At 31.1% G+C, this 19,454-nt stretch overlaps 1 protein-coding gene across 1 annotated transcript; it reads left to right on the top strand.

Moving 5' to 3' along the window:
* Positions 1-675: 675 nt before the first annotated feature.
* On the top strand, positions 676-16,855 carry LOC114416232. Its single transcript, XM_028381102.1, has 9 exons — positions 676-778; positions 926-1,227; positions 3,012-3,071; positions 13,107-13,119; positions 13,348-13,416; positions 13,640-13,708; positions 14,255-14,323; positions 15,476-15,788; positions 16,425-16,855. Exons 1-9 carry the CDS (start codon positions 676-678, stop codon positions 16,597-16,599), a joined length of 1,173 nt encoding a protein of 390 aa, XP_028236903.1. The 3' UTR covers positions 16,600-16,855.
* The last annotated feature ends 2,599 nt before the right edge of the window (positions 16,856-19,454 follow it).

The raw sequence follows: 19,454 nt of genomic DNA, 5'->3' as shown, positions 1-19,454 counted from the left end.
CTGTTCTAGAATCAAAATTAAAATTTTATCCCGATAATAATCTATGAAATAGTTTTTTTAATAAAAATTAATTAGAGTTTCATCTTGATAAAGATCATCATAAATTGTAATGATGTTAATAATTTGTTATTATGAGTAGTTTAGATATGCAGAGTTCTAAAATACAGGTTGCATCATAGAGGAGTTCAACATAGATTAACTTTCTCCTTCATCTCCTTTTTCGAACCCATTTCTTTCATATCTTTGTCTTGCGGCCTTATTATGGGAGAGACCGCACAACAAGCTCCAAAGACTATTTCAAGGAAATAGGAGTGTGGATGAGTATTACAAAGAGATGGAAATTTCCTTGATTAGGGATCAAATTGAGAAGTCTCAAGAGGCCACCATGGCAAGGTTTTTGCATGGTCTCAATGGATAGATCCAAGACATTGTAGAGTTGCACCACTATGCCTCTTTGGAGGATCTCATTCATCAAGCTATCAAGGTGGAACAACAAGTAAAGAGGAAACAAACATACAAGGATAGAGGATCTCCATTTAAATCTCATGAAAAGGTGTTTCCCTTGGTAAAACTAATTCTAACCCTACTCCCACTTCTTCAAAAGCGAGTTCCATTAAATGTTTTAAGTGTTTGGAAAAGGGTCATATTGTCTCCCAATGTCCTAACAAAAGGACAATGGCTGTGTTGGGTAATGGGGTTATTACTAGTGCAACTTTTTCTTGCTCTTCTAGTTCTTCTACTGAAAGTGAAAGTCAATGTGATGTACAACCCTTGAAAGGTGATCTTTTGATGGTTAGAAGGTTAATGGGGAGTGTGTGTAAGGATTGAGATGAAACACAAAGGGAGAACATTTTTCATACTAGGTGCATGGTCATGGGGAAAATATGGTCTTTGATTATTGATGGGGAAAATTGCACTTTTGTAGCTAGCCAAAGATTGATAGAAAAGCTTGCTTTGAAAATTTCCCCTCACCCTAGGCCTTACAAACTACAATGGTTGAGTGAGAATGGGGAGCTAGTTGTAGATATACAAGTTTTGATATGCTTTTCCATTGGAAAATATGTTGATGAGATACTATTTGATGTAGTCCCTATGGAGGCTAGCAATCTCTTACGTGGAAGGCCTTGGCAGTATAATAAGGATGTTGTCCATAATGGTGTCACAAACAAATTTTCATTTGTTCATAAAAGGAAAAAGGTTACCCTCACACCTATGTCTCCAAGTGAGGTTTGTGAGGATCAAATAAAAAATGAGAGTGAAAAGAGAACAAGAGACTAAAGTGAAACTTTTTAAACATAAGAAACCAAACTAAAACATACATAAAGTCTCTTATTACACAATATTACTATTTGGATCCTATGCGTTATATGTTGGCTACCTTATACCATTATATTAGATCAAGACCAAATCATTAATTTCTCTAAGTAACGAGGGAGAACACTGAAGTGGATGGAAACATTTTAATTTGTAATAATCGATGAATGTGACTCTAGAAGCGTTTGAGAAGCTTGATTTCAAAGAAGGGAGTGGAAGCACTACTAGAAATATAAGTTTCTATGACACCTATTCTACGATGGTTCTAAGTGGACCGCCTTAGAAAATGAACCTGTGGCATTGTTGTAATTATTGTAATGAAAAATGTCTTTTACAACACACAATCACTACTAGAAAAAGTGCTTATTACGACACCTCAACTACGACGGTTGGCAAAAAACTGTTTTTGAAAATGATTGGGTGGTAATATTGTAATAAATTATGAGTTTAAGGAAGGTTATTTAGAAAGTCGTCGTAATTGATTGATGTACAAAGACGGGTTCCGAAGACCGTCTTTGTATTTTTACATTTTTTTCATTTTCTCTTTCTTATCATAAACCTGTTACTTTCTTTTTCTTGATATTCTCGCTTTCTCTCTCTTATGGGTAGCGCACTCGTCACGCTTCTTCACCTCAACTTAGCGCACGAGTCCTTCTATGGTCCTTGCCTCTGTTTAGTTTCATTCACTCCTCACTGTAAAACCTAGAAAGCCAAAATCACAACAATTCCAAGTGCATTTTAAATCCCAGGTAAAGTGAAACCACGCTACTCTCACTCTTTTCTTTCTTTTTTACACTCTTAATTCTTCCCTATTCTCCATTCACCCCCAAAACACCTTCCCTCCCAGACCCACACTAAAAAAAATCAAATTTCACGGTTCAAAAATGCAAGTTAACTTCCATGAGCAAAAATCATTATCGTTCTCCTCAATATTTCTGACCGCATTTTTTTTAATGTTTCTCGCAGGTTTAAGGTTTTCGTTTCTCCTTAAATATTTTTTTTGTTATTATAAATAGTTCCTACCATAATTTCTATATTTAAAACCCTAAAATATTTTTTAAAAAAATATTTGGTCCTTAAATTTTTTTTTTGTTTGGACCTAAGAGAGAGAAGAGTGAGTGATGACGGTCTTTCATTTCTTCAACTACGCCATTCTCACCTTCGGCCCCCATGCTGTCTTCTATTTTGCAACGCCCTTGTAAGTCTCTCTCTCTTTCCCTTTTTATTCACAACTCGCACATCAGATCTATATCTCTTTCTTAAATTAATTTCAGCTTCAATTGCTTTAACAATTAGCCCTTCGCTTATCGATTTTAGGCTCTCGCAACTTCGCATGCTTCAATTGTTCTATAACAAATTACAGTTCTATACTTATAGCCGATAAATTGCTTGCTCAATGTATTTTGGAATCTTATGGTTGTCATGAATTTTGGAATCCCCCCTTTTCTGCGTGCTTGAAAAGCTAGGTCTCGTACGTGGTTTCGTGTGTTAGTAAAGTAATAGGTTTCAATATGCAGATCTGAGTATGATACACTCAGAACCTCTATCAAAGCCGTTGTTGTTTATCTTGCAACGACATTAGTGAAAGTTGGTGAATATACTGAATTCTAAACTATTGTTGTGTAGTTGTACAAAGATAGATAACAATGAAGAATGAACAATCTGATTCATTTTTTTTTGGTCTGATTCTCTGGCAGCTTATTTGTCTAGCTACTTTTCTCAAGGTTTCGGAGAATGATAGCTCTGATCCGTATCAGGTATGTCTCTGAATTGCTTATATGCATATAACATTCATGGAGGGATACTAGATAACAATTTAAGTTTTAAGTCTTAAAGGAAGACCCCCATATTTATAGCAATTTTTTTAATTATATTGTTGTAAGCTAATGAGCTTCGTTTTTACTAGTTGTACTATTCCACTACTTGACTTAGAATAGTTGTATATACTCATCTTATAACATCATATCCTCTCATATCTATAATTAACGGTGAATTACCTAAATAAACTTAATAGGAGGATGCTTGATTAGGTTGAGGAAGGATGAATAACGAAAACCCGTAACAATGCTTTGTCAAAGATTGTAATAAAAACAAATAGAAAATTCACTTTTTTATTTTAATTTATATGTCAAGTTTTTATTTGTTGAACATAATGTGAGGCGAAATTGATGATTTAAATCTCATTTACTAATGATTTGACATATTATTTATTATTATTATTGCTGAATGCTTTTCTACTATATTTTAATTACTGCAAGATAAGAAACCTCTAGTGCATCAAAACTAGAAGCACATTAAAGTCTAAATAACAATGACAATAATAACAAAGATAAGAAAAAAATAACATAAAAATTAAAAAGAAAAAGACTTTTCAAAAAGGAAATAAATTATACTTAAATATTTTATTCAAATAGAGAGGATCCAATTATCTACTATAAAAATGGAAATAAAGTATTTATTTTTTAAAAATTCAATAGTTTTACAAAAAAATATTATAAATTCAATAGTCTTATGTAGTTGTTTTATAAGTTTAAATAAAGGTTGAGGTTTTGAATTTATTTTTTTTGAATTGTGATTCTGTGAATAAGTTGGTTAAGTAGCACTTTTTTTTTTTTTTTACCTTGAGTGTGTGGTTTCAACTAGTTATTTTCTCTTGCAAGCAGGCAAATGAAGATGAAGTTGTTAAAGCAAATAATTTGTATTATTTAAATTTGTAACATGTTTTATAATATCAATTAGTATCTATCAATATATTTTTTTGATTTTTTTTCAAATTTACAATATTTATGCACACACACACATATAATTAATTTAAATTATTTGTACTTATATTTTAATAATTATTTTAGATTAAACCCACCTCTCTCACTGTAGTTTCTTCTCTTTTCTCTGTAACAAAATATCATATTTTTTTAGGATTAATATCTATTACTTTTAGGCATTTAGCAGATTCTACTTTGAAATTTTTATAGTTTTTCCTTTTTCAACTTTATATTTGTTACTAAGAACAAGCTGTATGATATCATATTGTTGGTGATTGTTTATTAATTTTGGAGATTCATTCAGATTTCCAATTCCAGTATTAAACAAAATCCATTTGATTATGATTTGTACAGCTAGGAGAATATTCTTTTCATTAATTTAGGGAAGGGCATTTCAGAGTTCAAGTTTATTGGCTTTGGCTTTTCTCCTGCTGCCATAAGAAGTAGGGAGTTCAAACTGATATTAGAATGACTATAGATGTGGTTGTTTTTATCAAGGTGGGGGGGGGGGGGATCCACTTATTTATGGATCTGGTACAGAATGACCTTAAAAGTCATGTTTGCTGGCATGTTTATGGTCTCCTTTATCGGTGAGACAGAGAATACAGGGAGGCAATCAAGTGCTATCGAAATGCACTGAGAATTGATACCGACAACATTGAAATTCTTCTTGACCTATCACTCCTACAGGTAACATCTTTAATGCATTTTCCTTTAGTTACAAATAATATTCTCACTTTATGTATCCCGTTGTGTGTAAAATATTTTTACACAAATATATATAAGAAATTTCATATATATATATATATATATATATATATATCTTTATATATATATATGGATGAATTTGTTTAAACTTAAAAAAAAATTAAAATAAGTGTCTCTTATATGAGCCTTTTCATACAAAATAGATATAATTTATTTTTTAAAATATAAAGAATTTAGACAAATATACTAAAAAAATAAAAAAAATTACTTATTTTATTAAACTGAGTGTTTATTTCAACAAATAATTTTAAAGAAACTACTCATATATTATATTTATAAATAAATAGATTTGTTACAAGAAAACGACAAAATCTTATTATTGGAGATTTATGCGGAAAAATATTTTACACCAACTATGTACATTTTATACAGTAGAATGCTTTTTAAGATACTATAAACATGTTTTAATATATACCACAAAATATTTATTTTCCATTCAATAAATAATTAATAATTTTCAGTATTTTTTAATGAAATGTTCATCATGGGTTCTCCTATACCGTATATTAAAATTATGTTATGCTTATTTTAAGGTTATATAATGGTTCTAAGGTCCTAAGATGGTTTCAGCGGGGACTCGGGGTGTGTGTGTGTGGTTCTCTGTCAAACCCAGTGGTTTGGATTTATGAATTTATATGTCCAACAGATATGGTATTCCCTGTCTAGTACAAGTCTTGGTATTGGTTACTTCTGTGAGGCATAATGGGACTGGAAAATGGCTTATTTGTGCACCAGTTATTTTATTCACATAACCTAAGAAGCAGGTGGAGTAAATGATAATACTCATTATTAATTCTTAGGTTGACCTCTGAGTGGTATTCATGGTACTTTGAAGCTTCTATCAATTAGATAAGACCCTTAGTAGGGTTGGTGTAACTAAAATGTGTATTGGCTTTTTGTGATGCTCTTTAATAATTTATATGCTAATGATAGCTGGTATCCACTATGGCTTTATAAATCACTTTTATAGTTTGATATGCGGTCAAATTACATTTGTTGAATACAATTCTCTTTGCTGTCAATGCTACTGTTGTATGTTCAAGAATATGAAATCTTAATATGGTTTGACTGTAGTTATTATTTTTCCTTGTGGTGTTTCTCTTCACTTAATATTATTTCCCAGATCTCATTGTTAGAGGAATGTGAGTTTCTTGAGAGAGCTCTGGAGGAGTTACACAAAAAAGAATCTAAAATTTGATAAATGTAACTAATACATGATATATAACTTGATTCCGAATATGCCTTCCTAGTTTGATAAACTTGTATACAAAGAACAAGAGGTTTCACTTTTAGTAAAGCAATGTCACCTAGAAGAAGGTGAAGCTTTGTACCGGGCATTACTTTCCATGAATCCTGATAATTATAGGTGATCTCTGTTGCCACTTATATTTTAGGTTTAAGTATCTCGATTGATTAGTCATTTTCAGGTGTTTTTTTTTCTCTGATGTTGTTATTTTTTTTTTGGCACCTTTCTTGGTTCTCAATAAAATTTTTCTATTCATAAAAGTTCCATTTTAATTATTCATTGTGTTTCAAATGGTGAGATTGAGATGAACGCATGTATTCTATGGTATATTATGATAACAAAATTACAGGATAGTTTTTGTTGATGTTTTAAAAATTGGACCTGTCATTAAACTTCCTATTCTGCTTTTTATATAAACTTATTAACCTTATATGACTGCCATGTTTTTGATATGTTATGCCTTCAAGGCAGCATGCATGTTCATGTATAAGTTGTCTTGAATGTTCGGTTGAAGACTTTCATTCTTTTGTTTACGTATTTTTAGGCTTATGGTTATATAGACTATTTGTTACTTTTGATTTCGATTGTCTCACAGCAGATGATGATACCAGTAGTGCACAATCATGGAAAACATCTCTCACATAACTTAATGTCTCTTTGAAGGTATAAGTAAAAAACTTATGGCAGTTTTGAACCTCACTTTTGTGTCAAAGTTTGAATGTCCTTAGGAATCACATGTCAGTTCTGCTTAAAGCCATATTCTAATATTTTTTCTATTAACTATTTCCTAGTGTTACTTATTATACATAATATCCTTATCTCCTCTTCATACAATTTACAAGTAGTCTTTGGTTAAGGATTTTGATAGTAATAACATTATATATATTCATAAAGAGGAGTTCTCTCAAGAAACACCAATTTCCAAGTAGTGTCTATTTTTACTTTCTCCTTTTAAAAGTATCTAATTTTTTAACTTGAGAAATAGCAGAATGCTTTTTGTCTCTGTGTGTGTAAACCTTACACTGGGTTGGATTGAATGAATACTTACAATATCTGCTAAGTAACTTTGCTTTGTGTCTTGTTCTTAAAATACAGGATATGATGTACCATGGAAGGTTTTTTTCCAAAATCTTGCTTACGTGTGGGCATATATGCTGAATTCTTTGGTAGTTGGGGGCACTATAACTGTCTATCATATGGCTTCACACATTTTTTAGGTACTGTGTTAGCATTTAATGCTTTATTTTAATTACCACATGATAGTTAATTATGTCATCATCATACAGCTTGACTACTTGATTTTTATTTTATTTTAAATATCTTCAATGTCTAATATTTGGTTAATTTGCGAAAGAAAGTAATTACATATAAATAATTACTAATTTGGTTAATTTGTGTCAAACTTGTTAAAAAATAAACATGTTTAGTGTACTTTATTTGCTTTAAATTAGAAAATATTTGAAAATTTCATATTCATCGCATAAAATTTAATTAATTTCATATTGTCATGTGTTTACTTTTTGAACCTTATATCAACGATGTAAATACAAAAAAAAAGTAGCTCCAAATACAAAAAATAAAAAAATTAGCATTTCTACATCGGTTTGGACATGACCGATGTAGATTGCTAACCATTCTAAGACGATCACATGTGAAAGACCGTCTTAGAATGCTCAGCATTCTACGTCGGTTCTTCAGTGACCGTCGTAGAATTATTACCATTCTACATTGGTCCTTCACAACTGAAGGACCGATGTAGAATACTGAGTTCTCTAAGACGGTCAACATTCTAAAATGATCCTAGCCAACTGACGTAGAATAGACGACCCCTTTTGATGATGTTCCCTATGACGATGGTCATCAATCGATGTAGTTGGTCCCAAATAACCAATGTAGAATGTTGTTTCTCTAGTAGTGAAGGTGGAACAGAAACATCAAAGTTCATTGTGAAGATGAAGACAAAGGTCCACTCTAGAAGACACCTCTGATAAAATATTACACACACCAGGCCAAATGAAAGACTTTGTAATGAGGAAACAAAATTTTCCTAGGGTTGAGTTCCTACATTGCATGAGTTGGAGGAAGGAGCACAAGCTACATCTTAAGAGCAAACCAAACACTAAGAACTACCATGATGCTTTGACCAACAAATCCTGGACATGTTATCCTTGGCCTTATCAAAAGTAAGGTGCACCCAAATCACAACTCAAGCTATATGATATTCAAGTTCATGGATGATTGATATTATCTTGTGAACCTTCAAGTTTAGGTTTCAGTTTTATATTTTTCCTGGTAGTTAACAACATCGATGTACATGGAACTCAAACTCAAGACCATTGATTGTAATTAACAACTTTACACGAGAGGATCATCCACGCCCTCAGAGATATAGAGATAAATGACTGAATTGATTAATGCTATGATATGATAGAATGATAAAGAGAAATCGAGGGTGTTTGTACTATTTGAGTGTCTAAATATTGCAACTCTTGTATGTTAGCTTAGGGCCAACCCAAATTGTATATAGATTGATAAGGTGACTCACATTAGCTTATATGGCATATAGTAAACTTGAATAGTGAAAGAAGCCATAGTCTAGTTGTGAGGTCACTCGAATATCAATTATAATTAATAATGGGAGAATATCCATTTTTCAGGATAACCTACAATAACGATGATGCGAGACCAAACACTACTAAAAAAAAATATGATTTTACCATCGTCAATTTAACATTGGTTTTATGAAAATCGATGCTAACAAATGGACTTTGCTAACATCGGTTTTTTAAAAACCGATCTTGTGTGTATCCCTTAACTTAATTTTTTACCAAAACTGATGTTGGTTGAGGTGCGTTAACAATGGTTAGTAAAAGATCTAATGTTGTCAAATTTTCTAAAACACATAGTCTCTTCCCTCTAGCTGCCTCATTCTTCTCTCAATGTCATGAACCATAAAAGCTAGTTTGATAGTTGAAAATTGCCCCCTTATACCTCTAGTCTAGGTGTTATTTCCTACACAATGCTATAATTATTTTGCAGTGTTACATAAATTAATCATCCAAGACGACTAGAAACAGTTGTAGGCATAAGCGTCAATCCACCTCCAAAACACAGTTGTATAAAAAGATAATATAAAAAAGAAAACTTTAAGTTGAGTACCATGTCAAGCTCAATATTATTCAAAGAAAAATAGTTCTGATTTGATCAAATGAAAGACCAAGATGGTACCATCTAGAAGTTCCCCAAAGGAAACGGAAAAAAGTCACAGCTTTCATAAACAGTAATAAAGAGGTCCAAAGTTTCTCTGCAACATGATATAGTTTTCATGTCTTCATGTAGGTGCCAAATGAGTCAATTCAGAAATGGCCCTTTGCAGAGCCTAGTTAAGGTTTAGCATATAGCATAAAGTCTCTGCATTCTTGGCAATTGCAATCCTCAAAGTGGCACTTGATGCACCCTTCACAATAACAAGTTGAGCAGTCTTGGCAAGTTGAAGAACGAGAGCAGCCCCTGCTTGCTTTCAGACTTGATCCCTCTTCATCATCATCGCATGTTATTCTGAAAAATGAAAATTTTCACATCATTAATTAGAATTGATATTTGAGCAGATCTCTCAACTAGAATATAGCTTCTTATAGTATTCAAGTTTACTGTATGCAATATAAGCTAGCATGAGTCACTTTTCAATCTATATACGGTTTGGCTTGACCCTAAGCTAACATACAAGAGTCCCAATATTTGGACGCTTAAATTGTACATACTCCTTGATTTCTCTTTATCATACTTTCATATCATACCATTAATCACATCAGTCAGGTATCTCTCCATCTCTGAGTGCATGGATGACCATCCGACATAAAGTTCTTCATAACAAGTGGTCTTGACTTTAAGTTATAGGTATGTTGATGTTGTTAATTACTTGGAAAAAGAACGTTGTTGCAATAATCAACTATCCTACCTTACTAAAGCTGGATTGCCTCTAGTTGAAGGTATTTGTGATTTTTAGTAAAATATCAATTATCACTCATCCTTTTTGTCTCTCTAGCTCTTATTGACACATTGTGAGTCCCCAGTATCTTTTTCCAACATATAATGTGTTTTGCAAGACTAAGTACAAACTACGTTCTCAAGAAAATACTAATCATGCATGAACTTGAATATCATACAGCTTGAGTTGGGATTGAGCAACTTACTTTTGATAAGGCCAAAGAGAACAAGTCCAGCATTTGTTGTTTAAAGCATCATGGTAGTTCTTAATGTCTGGTGTGCTCTTGAGATGGAACCTGCGCTCCTTCCCGCATCTCTTGCAATGCAGGAACTCATCCCTGTGAATGTTTTGTTTCCTCATTGCAGAGTCTTTCCGGTTAGCCACATTTGCCTGGTGTGTGTAATATTTTATCAGAGGTGTCTTCGTCTTCGCAATGAACCCATATGTTTCTCTTCCACCTTCCACTCCCTTCCCTTAAAGCATGTTTCTCAAATGCTTCTAGAGTGACATTCACTTATTATTACAAACAAACATGTTTCTTCCAACTTCAGTGTTCTCCCTCGTTTCCACCAACAAATAATGCATAGGATCCAAATTATATTTATTATAATAATAATTTATACTGCTAATAAATTAAAATGAAAAGAAATAGTGATTATGTCTCACAGATATTCTTTTTAATAAACTTAAATCTATATATCTGCTATTTATTTGTTTTTTACAAATTACAAAATAAAACTATTATTTAACCTATTTTAAATAACATAAATAAGGCTCTGAAAAAGATCAACAGACTCTACAGTTCCTGTCCCATTATTTTTTTATTGTACAATTATAACAATACAAAATAAAAATACTTGCTTGAAACATTAGAGATCAATTATACTATCGCAAACAAAAAAAAAACTTGAGAAATTGAAGTGGAAAACTTACCCAAGGGACACTTAGGGCAACACTCACAAGTGATGATATATTGACCTTCGTTATTAATTTTTAGCCTCCCCACATAATCTCCATATTTTTTGTTTGGAGTGCCACAAACAACCTCAATATAGTCCTCACATCTCTTAAAATCTAGGATCATTTTGAGCTCTTCTTCATCAAATAATATTTTACCGTCATCTCCAATCCTAAATTGCTTTCTTTGTTTTGATAGCCCTGTTTATTTGATCAAGAACATATTTCTAAGCCAAGAATTATGGACAAAAATGAAACTAGCTAAAATATGTTCACTCCCATAATGGTGTAAAATTGTGAACTAGTTATGTGACAATATTATTACACAACAAAGAATAGAAAATCGTCAAGTAGGCATAAAACCATGCATGCTGATATACACATTATAGTAGGGGTAGAATGGCTTAAATGTGAAATTAATTTAATCATTGTGGAGAAAAACTTTTGAAAACTACAAATTATGACATAAAAATATTTGAAGAAATAATGTAGTCACTAAATATTTTCAGAAAGTAACATGTGATAAAACATGTAACCTTAAGAGACTAAATTGAGGATTTTCTTTTTAAAATGTTTCTTTATTTATTTATACCAGATAAGTAAGTTGGATTTATCTCCATTGTTCTCTTTGAGTTACCATATGAAAACATAAAACACTTAAGGAAAATAATTGATTTTGGAAAAATCACACTAACCTTGAGTAATATTGTCGTCTTCTGTCTTTTTCTCATTTCCTTGACTTGTCTTCTATTGGGGTGGATCACCTATAGTCATATGGGGAAAGAAAATCCTTAATTTTATTTTTCAATCCTTCCAAAACTACTAAATATATAAAAAAAAATTGGAGCCCTAAGTTCATGACTGCACAATGAGATGCATGCAAATTGACTATAGGTAGTCCAGATTCTTCTTCGGCCATTTGATTTAGGGATTTTGGTATAGACTGTTTTCTTCTCAAATTTGAATCCCAAAAAAGCCAAAGAAATAAGAAGTAAATACACTCTTAATTTCTTCATAGTTTAAAAAATGATAAAATAAATGTTTTGTGATGATCATAAAAGAAAGTGTATTAATTGTCACTAATTAAATGAAACATCATAACTTCAAGTTTTTTATTTTCAGCATCTAGTTTTAAGAGTTGTATTTGATCGTCACCTAATTATCTTTTACCAAAATACATTCTCAATTATTTTAATATTTATTATGATCAACATCTCATCATATGTAGCTAGGATGACGTTCAAATAGTGTGCAATACACTTGGTCAATTGAGTTTTAAACATTTATTATTTTTTATAACACGTTAATATAAAGTTATTATGAAAACGTAAAAATTAATGTGATTTGTATTTTATGGGAAAATATTTATCACTTACTTCCAAATTTCATTTAATAAGTGACAATTAATATACTTTCTTTTAAGATCATCACAGCACATTTATTTTATTATATTTTAAACTATGAATAAATTAAGAGTGTATTTAATTATTACTTCTTTGGCTTTTTTGGGATTCAGATTTGAGAAGAAAACAGCCCATACCAAAATGCCTAAATCAAATGGCGGAAGAAGAATCTGGACTACATATAGTCAATTTGCATGCATCTCATTGTGCAGTCATGAACTTAGGGCTCCAATTTTACTTTTTTTTTATATTTAGTAGTTTTGGAAGGATTGAAAAATAAAATTAAGGATTTTCTTTCCGCATGTGACTACAGGTGATCCACCCCCAACAGAAGACAAGTCAAGGAAATGAGAAAAAGAAAGAAGATGAGAATATTACTCAAGGTTAGTGTAATTTTTCTAATATCAATTAATTTGCTTAAGTGTTTTATGTTTACATATGGTTTCAAAAGGTAGCAGAATTCTATGCATTCAAGCGATATCTCTCCCTTTTACAAACATAGTTATAATTTGATGTGTATTTAATTTTAGTGGATTTTATTGATTATCGAACTAATTTTGAAAGAAGTGAAAAATAAAATTAAGGGTTTCCTTGCTCTCGATCTCGTTACAGGCGATCCACCTCAAGAGGAGAGAAGTCTAAGAATTGAGATAGAGGAATAACTCAAGAATATTACAAAAGGTTAGTGTGATTTTCTTTGAAATCAATTCTTTTGCTTAAGTGTCTCATGTTTTGATATGGTTTCAAAAGGCAATTTAATTCCATGTATTCAAGAGATATTTTGTTCTTTTAGAAACACATGTATAATTTGAGGTGTATTTAATTTTACTTGACTTTATAGATTATGTAAGAAATTTTGAAAGTGTTGAAAATTAAAATTAAGGGTTTCCTTTCCCTCTTTGACTACAGGCGATCCACCTCAACAGGAGAGAAGTCGTAAAATTGGCATAAAGAAAAAATTCAAAAATATAGCACAAGGTTAGTGTGTTTTCTTTGAAATCAATTATTTTCCTTAAATGTTTTATGTTTTCATATGATTTCAAAAGGAAATTGAATTCTATGCATTCAAGTTATTTATATAAATTTTTTACAGAAACAAATTGAAGAGTATTCATTTTTAGTTTACTTTATTGATTATCTAAGTAATTCTAGAAGGGATGGAAAATAAAATTAAAGGTTTTATTTTTCTATCTGATTGTAGATGATGCACCTCAACAGGAGAGAAGTCAAAAAATTCAGAAAAACAAAGAACTCGAGAATATTACGCAAGGTTAGTATGATTTTCTTGGAAAGCAATTATTTTCCACAAGTGTTTTATGTATTTCTTTTGGTTAACTTTATTGATTATCTAAGATTATATTGATAGACTATTTTCTTGTGAAAGCTCTCTTTATATGCTTTCTTTTAAAATCATCACATCACTTTTCTTTTATTATATTTTCAACTATGAAGAAATTAAGAGTGTTTTTAAATATTATTTCTTTGACTATTTTGGAATTCAGATTTGATTTCTTTTAATGTGTCCCCTTTTATTTAAAAAAATGGTTATAAATTATATTTTTGCAACATAGTTTATTAGGCACATTAGACAACATTGAAAGTTTTTCTCATTGTGAAAACCTTGTTTGAGAAGAAAACAGTCCTTATCAAAATCCCTAAATCAAATGGCGGAAGAAGAATTTGGACTACCTACAGTCAATTTGCATGCATCTCATTGTGCAGTCATGAACTTAGGGCACCAATTTTTTTACATTTACTTAATTTAGGAAGGATTGAAAAATAAAATTAAGGGCTTTCTTTCGTCATATGATTATAGGTGATCCATCTAAACAAAAGAGAAGTCAAGGAAATAAGAAAAAGACAGAAGACGACAATATTACTCAAGGTTAGTGTGATTTTTCCAAAATCAATTATTGTCCTTAAGTGTTTTATGTTTTCATATGGTAACTCAAAGAGAACAATGGAGATAAATCCAACTTACGTATCTGGTATAAATAAATAAAGAAACATTTTGAAAAGAAAATCCTCAATTTAGTCTTTTAAGGTTACATGTTTTATCATATGTTACTTTCTGAAAATATTTAGTGACTACATTATTTCTTAAAAGATTTTTTTTGTCATAATTTGTAGTTTTCAAAAGTTTTTCTCCACAATGATTAAATTAACTTCACATTTAAGCCATTCTACCCCTACTATCATGTGTATATCAGCATGCATGGTTTTATGCCTACTTGACGATTTTCTATTCTTTGTTGTGTAATAATATTGTCACATAACTAGTTCACAATTTTACACCATTATGGGAGTGAACATTTTTTAGCTAGTTTCATTTTTGTCCATAATTCTTGGCTTGGAAATATGTTCATGATCAAATAAACAGAGCCATCAAAACGAAGAAAGCAATTTAGGGTTGGAGATGATGGTAAAATATTATTTGATGAAGAAGAGCTCAAAATGATCCTAGATTTTAAGATAGGTGAGGACTATATTGAGGTTCTTTGTGGCGCAATAAACAAAAAATATGGAGATTATGTAGGGAGGCTAAAAATTAATAACGAAGGTCAATATTTCATCACTTGTGAGTGTTGCCTTGAGTGTCCCTTGGGTAAGTTTTCCACCTCAATTTCTCAAGGGTTTTTTTTTTTGCGATAATATAATTGATCTCTAATGTTTCAAGCAAGTATTTTTATTCTGTATTGTAATAATTGTACAATAAAAAAATAATGGGACAGGAATGGTAGAGTCTGTTGATATTTTTTAGAGCCTTATTTTTGTTATTTAAAACAGGTTAAATTATAGTTTTGTTTTGTAATTTGGAAAAAAACAAATAAATAGCAGATATAGAGATTTTTTTTATTAAAAAAATATTTGTGAGAAAGAATCGCTATTTCTTTTCATTTTATTTTTTAGCAATATAAACTATTATTATTATAAATATAATTTGGATCCTATGCATTATTTGTTGGTGGAAACGAGGGAGAACACTAAAGTTTCTGGAAAAATGTTTGTTTGTAATAATCTGTGAATGTCACTCTAGAAGCATTTGAGAAACATGCTTTAAAGGAAGGGAGTGGAAGGTGGAAGAGAAACATCTGGGTTCATTGCGAAGATGAAGACAAAGTTCCACTCTGGAAGACACCTCTGATAAAATATTACACACACCAGGCAAATGTGCCTAACCGGAAAGACTCTACAATGAGGAAACAAAACTTTCACAGGGATGAGTTCCTGCGTTGCACGAGATGCAGGAAGGAGTGCAGGTTCCATCTCAAGAGCAGACCAGACATTAAGAACTACCATGATTCTTTAAACAACAAATGCTGGACTTGTTCTCTTTGGCCTTATCAAAAGTAAGTTGCTCAATCCCAACTCAAGCTATATGATATTCAAGTTCCATGCATGATTAGTATTTTCTTGTGAATGTTGTTGGTACTTATTCTTGCAAAATACATTATATGTTGGAAAAAGATACTGGGGACTCACGATGTGTCAATAAGAGCTAGAGAGACAAAAAGGATGAGTGATAATTGATATTTTACTAAAAATCACAAATACCTTCAACTAGAGACAATCCAGCGTTAGTAAGGTAGGATAATTAATTATTGCAACAACGTTCTTTTTCCAAGTAATTAACAACATCAACATACCTATAACTTGGAGTCAAGACCACTTGTTATGAACAACATTATGTCGGATGGTCATCCATGCACTCAGAGATGGAGAGATAAATGACTGATGTGATTAATGGTATGATATGAAAGAATGATAAAGAGAAATCAAGGTGTATGTACAATTTGAGCATCCAAATATTGGGACTCTTGTATGTTAGCTTAGGGCCAAGCCAAACTGTATATAGATTGAAAAGTGACTCACGCTAACTTATATTGCATACAGTAAACTTGAATACTCTAAGAAGATATATTCTAGTTGAGAGATCTGCTCAAATATCAATTCTAATTAATGATGTGAAAATTTTCATTTTTCAGAATAACATGTGATGATGATGAAGAGAGATCAAGTCTGAAAGCAAGCAGGGGCTGTTCTCGTTCTTCAACTTGCCAAGGCTGCTCAACTTGTTACTATGAAGGGTGCATCAAGTGCCGCTTTGAGGATTGCAATTGCCAAAAATGCAGAGACTTTATGCTATATGCTGAACCTTAACTGCACTCTGCAAAGTGCCATTTCTGAATTGACTAATTTTGCACCTACATGAAGACATGAAATCTATATGATGTTGCGGAGAAACTTTGGACCTCTTTATTACTGTTTAAGAAAGCTTTGACTTTTTTTCTTTTCCTTTGGGGAACTTCTAGATGGTACCATCTTGGTCTTTCATTTGATCAAATCAGAACTAGTTCTCTTTGAATAATATTGAGCTTGACATGGTACTCAACATAAAATTTTCTTTTTTATATTATCTTTTTGTACTACTGTGTTTTGGAGGTGGATCGACGCTTTTGCCTACAGCTGTTTCTAATCGTCTAGGATGATTAATTTATGTAACACTGCAAAATAATTATAGCATTGTGTAGGAAATCACACATAGACTAGTGGTATAAGGGGGCAATTTTCACCTCTCAAACTTGCTTTTAAGAGTTGAGTAAGACCTAAACCTGAACTCTAATATGGCTTCAAAATAACAGTTGTTGTTGGCCTATTGGGTCACATGTTATCAGGCTGTTATCAAACCTCCCAAAGAAGCCTAATCCTGCAAAGTTCATAACTGAGACATCCATCTCCCAACTTGCAGGGGTGACATCAGTTTTGGTCAAACATGATGTTAAGGGACACACACAAGATCGGTTTTTAAAAAATCGATGTTAACGAAGTCCTTTTGTTAACATCGGTTTTCATAAAACCAATGTTAAATTGACGATGTTAAAATCATATTTTTTAGTAGTGTTTGGTCTCCTATCATCATTATTGTAGGTTATTCTGAAAAATGAAAATACTCCCATTATTAATTAGAATTGATATTCGAGTGACCTCACAACTAGAATATAGCTTCTTACACTATTCAAGGTTACTATATGCCATATAAGCTAATGTGAGTCACCTTATCAATCTATATACAATTTGGCTTGGCCCTAAGCTAACACACAAGACTCGCAATATTTTGACACTCAAATAGTACATACACCCTTGATTTCTCTTTATCATTCTATCATATCATACCATTAATCAATTCAGTCATTTATCTCTACATCTCTGAGTGCGTAGATGATCCTCTCGCGTAAAGTTGTTAATTACAAATGGTCTTGAGTTTGAGTTCCAGGTATGTAGATGTTGTTAACTACCTTGAAAAATATAAAACTGAAACCTAAACTAGAAAGTTCACAAGATAATACCTTACTTTTGATAAGGCCAAGGATAACATGTCCAGTATTAATAGCCAAAGAAATAATAATTAAACACACTCTTAATTTCTTCATAGTTGAAAATATAATAAAAGAAAAGTGATGTGATGATTTCAAAGAAAAACACACTAACCTTGTGCTATATTCTTGAATTTTTTCTTTATGCCGATTTTTCGACTTCCCTCCCATTAAGGTGGATCGCCTGTAGTCAAAGAGGGAAAGGAAACCCTAAATTATAATTTTCAACTCTTCCAAAATTTCTTACATAATCAATAAAGTCAAGTAAAATTAAATAGACCTCAAATTATACATGTGTATCCCAAAGAACAAAATATCTCTTGAATACATGGAATTAAATTGCCTTTTGAAACCATATCAAAACATGAGACACTTAAGCAAAAGAATTGATTTCAAAGAAAATCACACTAACCTTTTGTAATATTCTTGAGTTCTTCCTCTAAAAGGGAGAAATATCGCTTGAATGCATAGAATTCAGCTACCTTTTGAAACCATATGTAAACATAAAACACTTAAGCAAATTAATTGATTTTAGAAAAATCACACTAACCTTGAGTAATATTCTCATCTTCTTTCTTTTTCTCATTTCCTTGACTTGTCTTTTGTTGGGGTGGATCACCTATAGTCATATGGGGAAAGAAAATCCTTAATTTTATTTTTCAATCCTTCCAAAACTACTGAATATAAAAAAAAATTGGAGCCCTAAGTTCATGACTGCACAATGAGATGCATGCAAATTGACTATAGGTTATCCAGATTCTTCTTCGGCCATTTGATTTAGGGATTTTGGTATGGACTATTTTCTTCTCAAATCTGAATCCCGAAAAAGCCAAAGAAATAATAAGTAAATACACTTTTAATTTCTTCATAGTTTAAAATATAATAAAATAAAGGTGTTGTGATGATCATAAAAGAAAGTATATTAATTGTCACTTATTAAATCAAATTTGGAAGTAAGTGATAAATATTTTTCCATAAAATACAAATCACATTAATTTTTATGTTTTCATAATAACTTTATATTAAAGTGTAATAAAAAAATAAGAATTGTTTAAAACACAATTGAGCAAGTGTATTGCACACTATTTGAACGCCATCCTAGCTACGTATAATGAGATGTTGATCATAATAAATATTAAAATAATTGAGAATGTATTTTGGTAAAAGATAATTAGACGACAATCAAATACTCCTCTTAAAACAAGATGCTGAAAAATAAAAAACTAGAAGTTATGTTCTCATTATGATAAAGGATTTGTCTCTTCATGACTAATTGTCTTCTTTTAAGAGATAACCCATTAATCTTATATATGCTTAAATTCAAGAAAAAAAAACAAAGAGTCACATAACTCTTGTAATATTCAAGCATCTTTTAATTACATCATTAGTTTATACTTTTATTTTTATGCATAAATTTAGTTCCTTTTAATAATCAAATTAATTGATATTAAAAATGTATGTCAAACAATTGATATATTACTTGAAATCTCTATAGTAACCATGCATCCCTTAATTATCTATCTATAACGCACGTTGATTGATTTACTTGGAATCAAATGTCTATCAAGTATAATATTTCAATATTTATTACCATTGTATTTCTATATTTCTTAAGTTGTGTAACATTCAACATTACGTTAT

This window comes from Glycine soja, chromosome 6, assembly GCF_004193775.1.
Source record: "Glycine soja cultivar W05 chromosome 6, ASM419377v2, whole genome shotgun sequence".
In the NCBI taxonomy this organism is placed as follows: domain Eukaryota; kingdom Viridiplantae; phylum Streptophyta; class Magnoliopsida; order Fabales; family Fabaceae; genus Glycine; species Glycine soja.
Note: the sequence above shows the minus strand (reverse complement) of the source record. Positions and strands in the feature narration are given on the sequence as shown.

Excerpts from the sequence above, each read along its gene's own strand:
- LOC114416232 (XM_028381102.1), top strand. The coding sequence starts at position 676 with ATGGCTGTGTTGGGTAATGGGGTTATTACTAGTGCAACTTTTTCTTGC. Across the intron at positions 1,228-3,011 it reads CACCTATGTCTCCAAGTGAG|CTTATTTGTCTAGCTACTTT; the intron begins GTTTGTGAGGAT and ends ATTCTCTGGCAG. Across the intron at positions 14,324-15,475 it reads AGACGACAATATTACTCAAG|AAGCATTTGAGAAACATGCT; the intron begins GTTAGTGTGATT and ends ATGTCACTCTAG.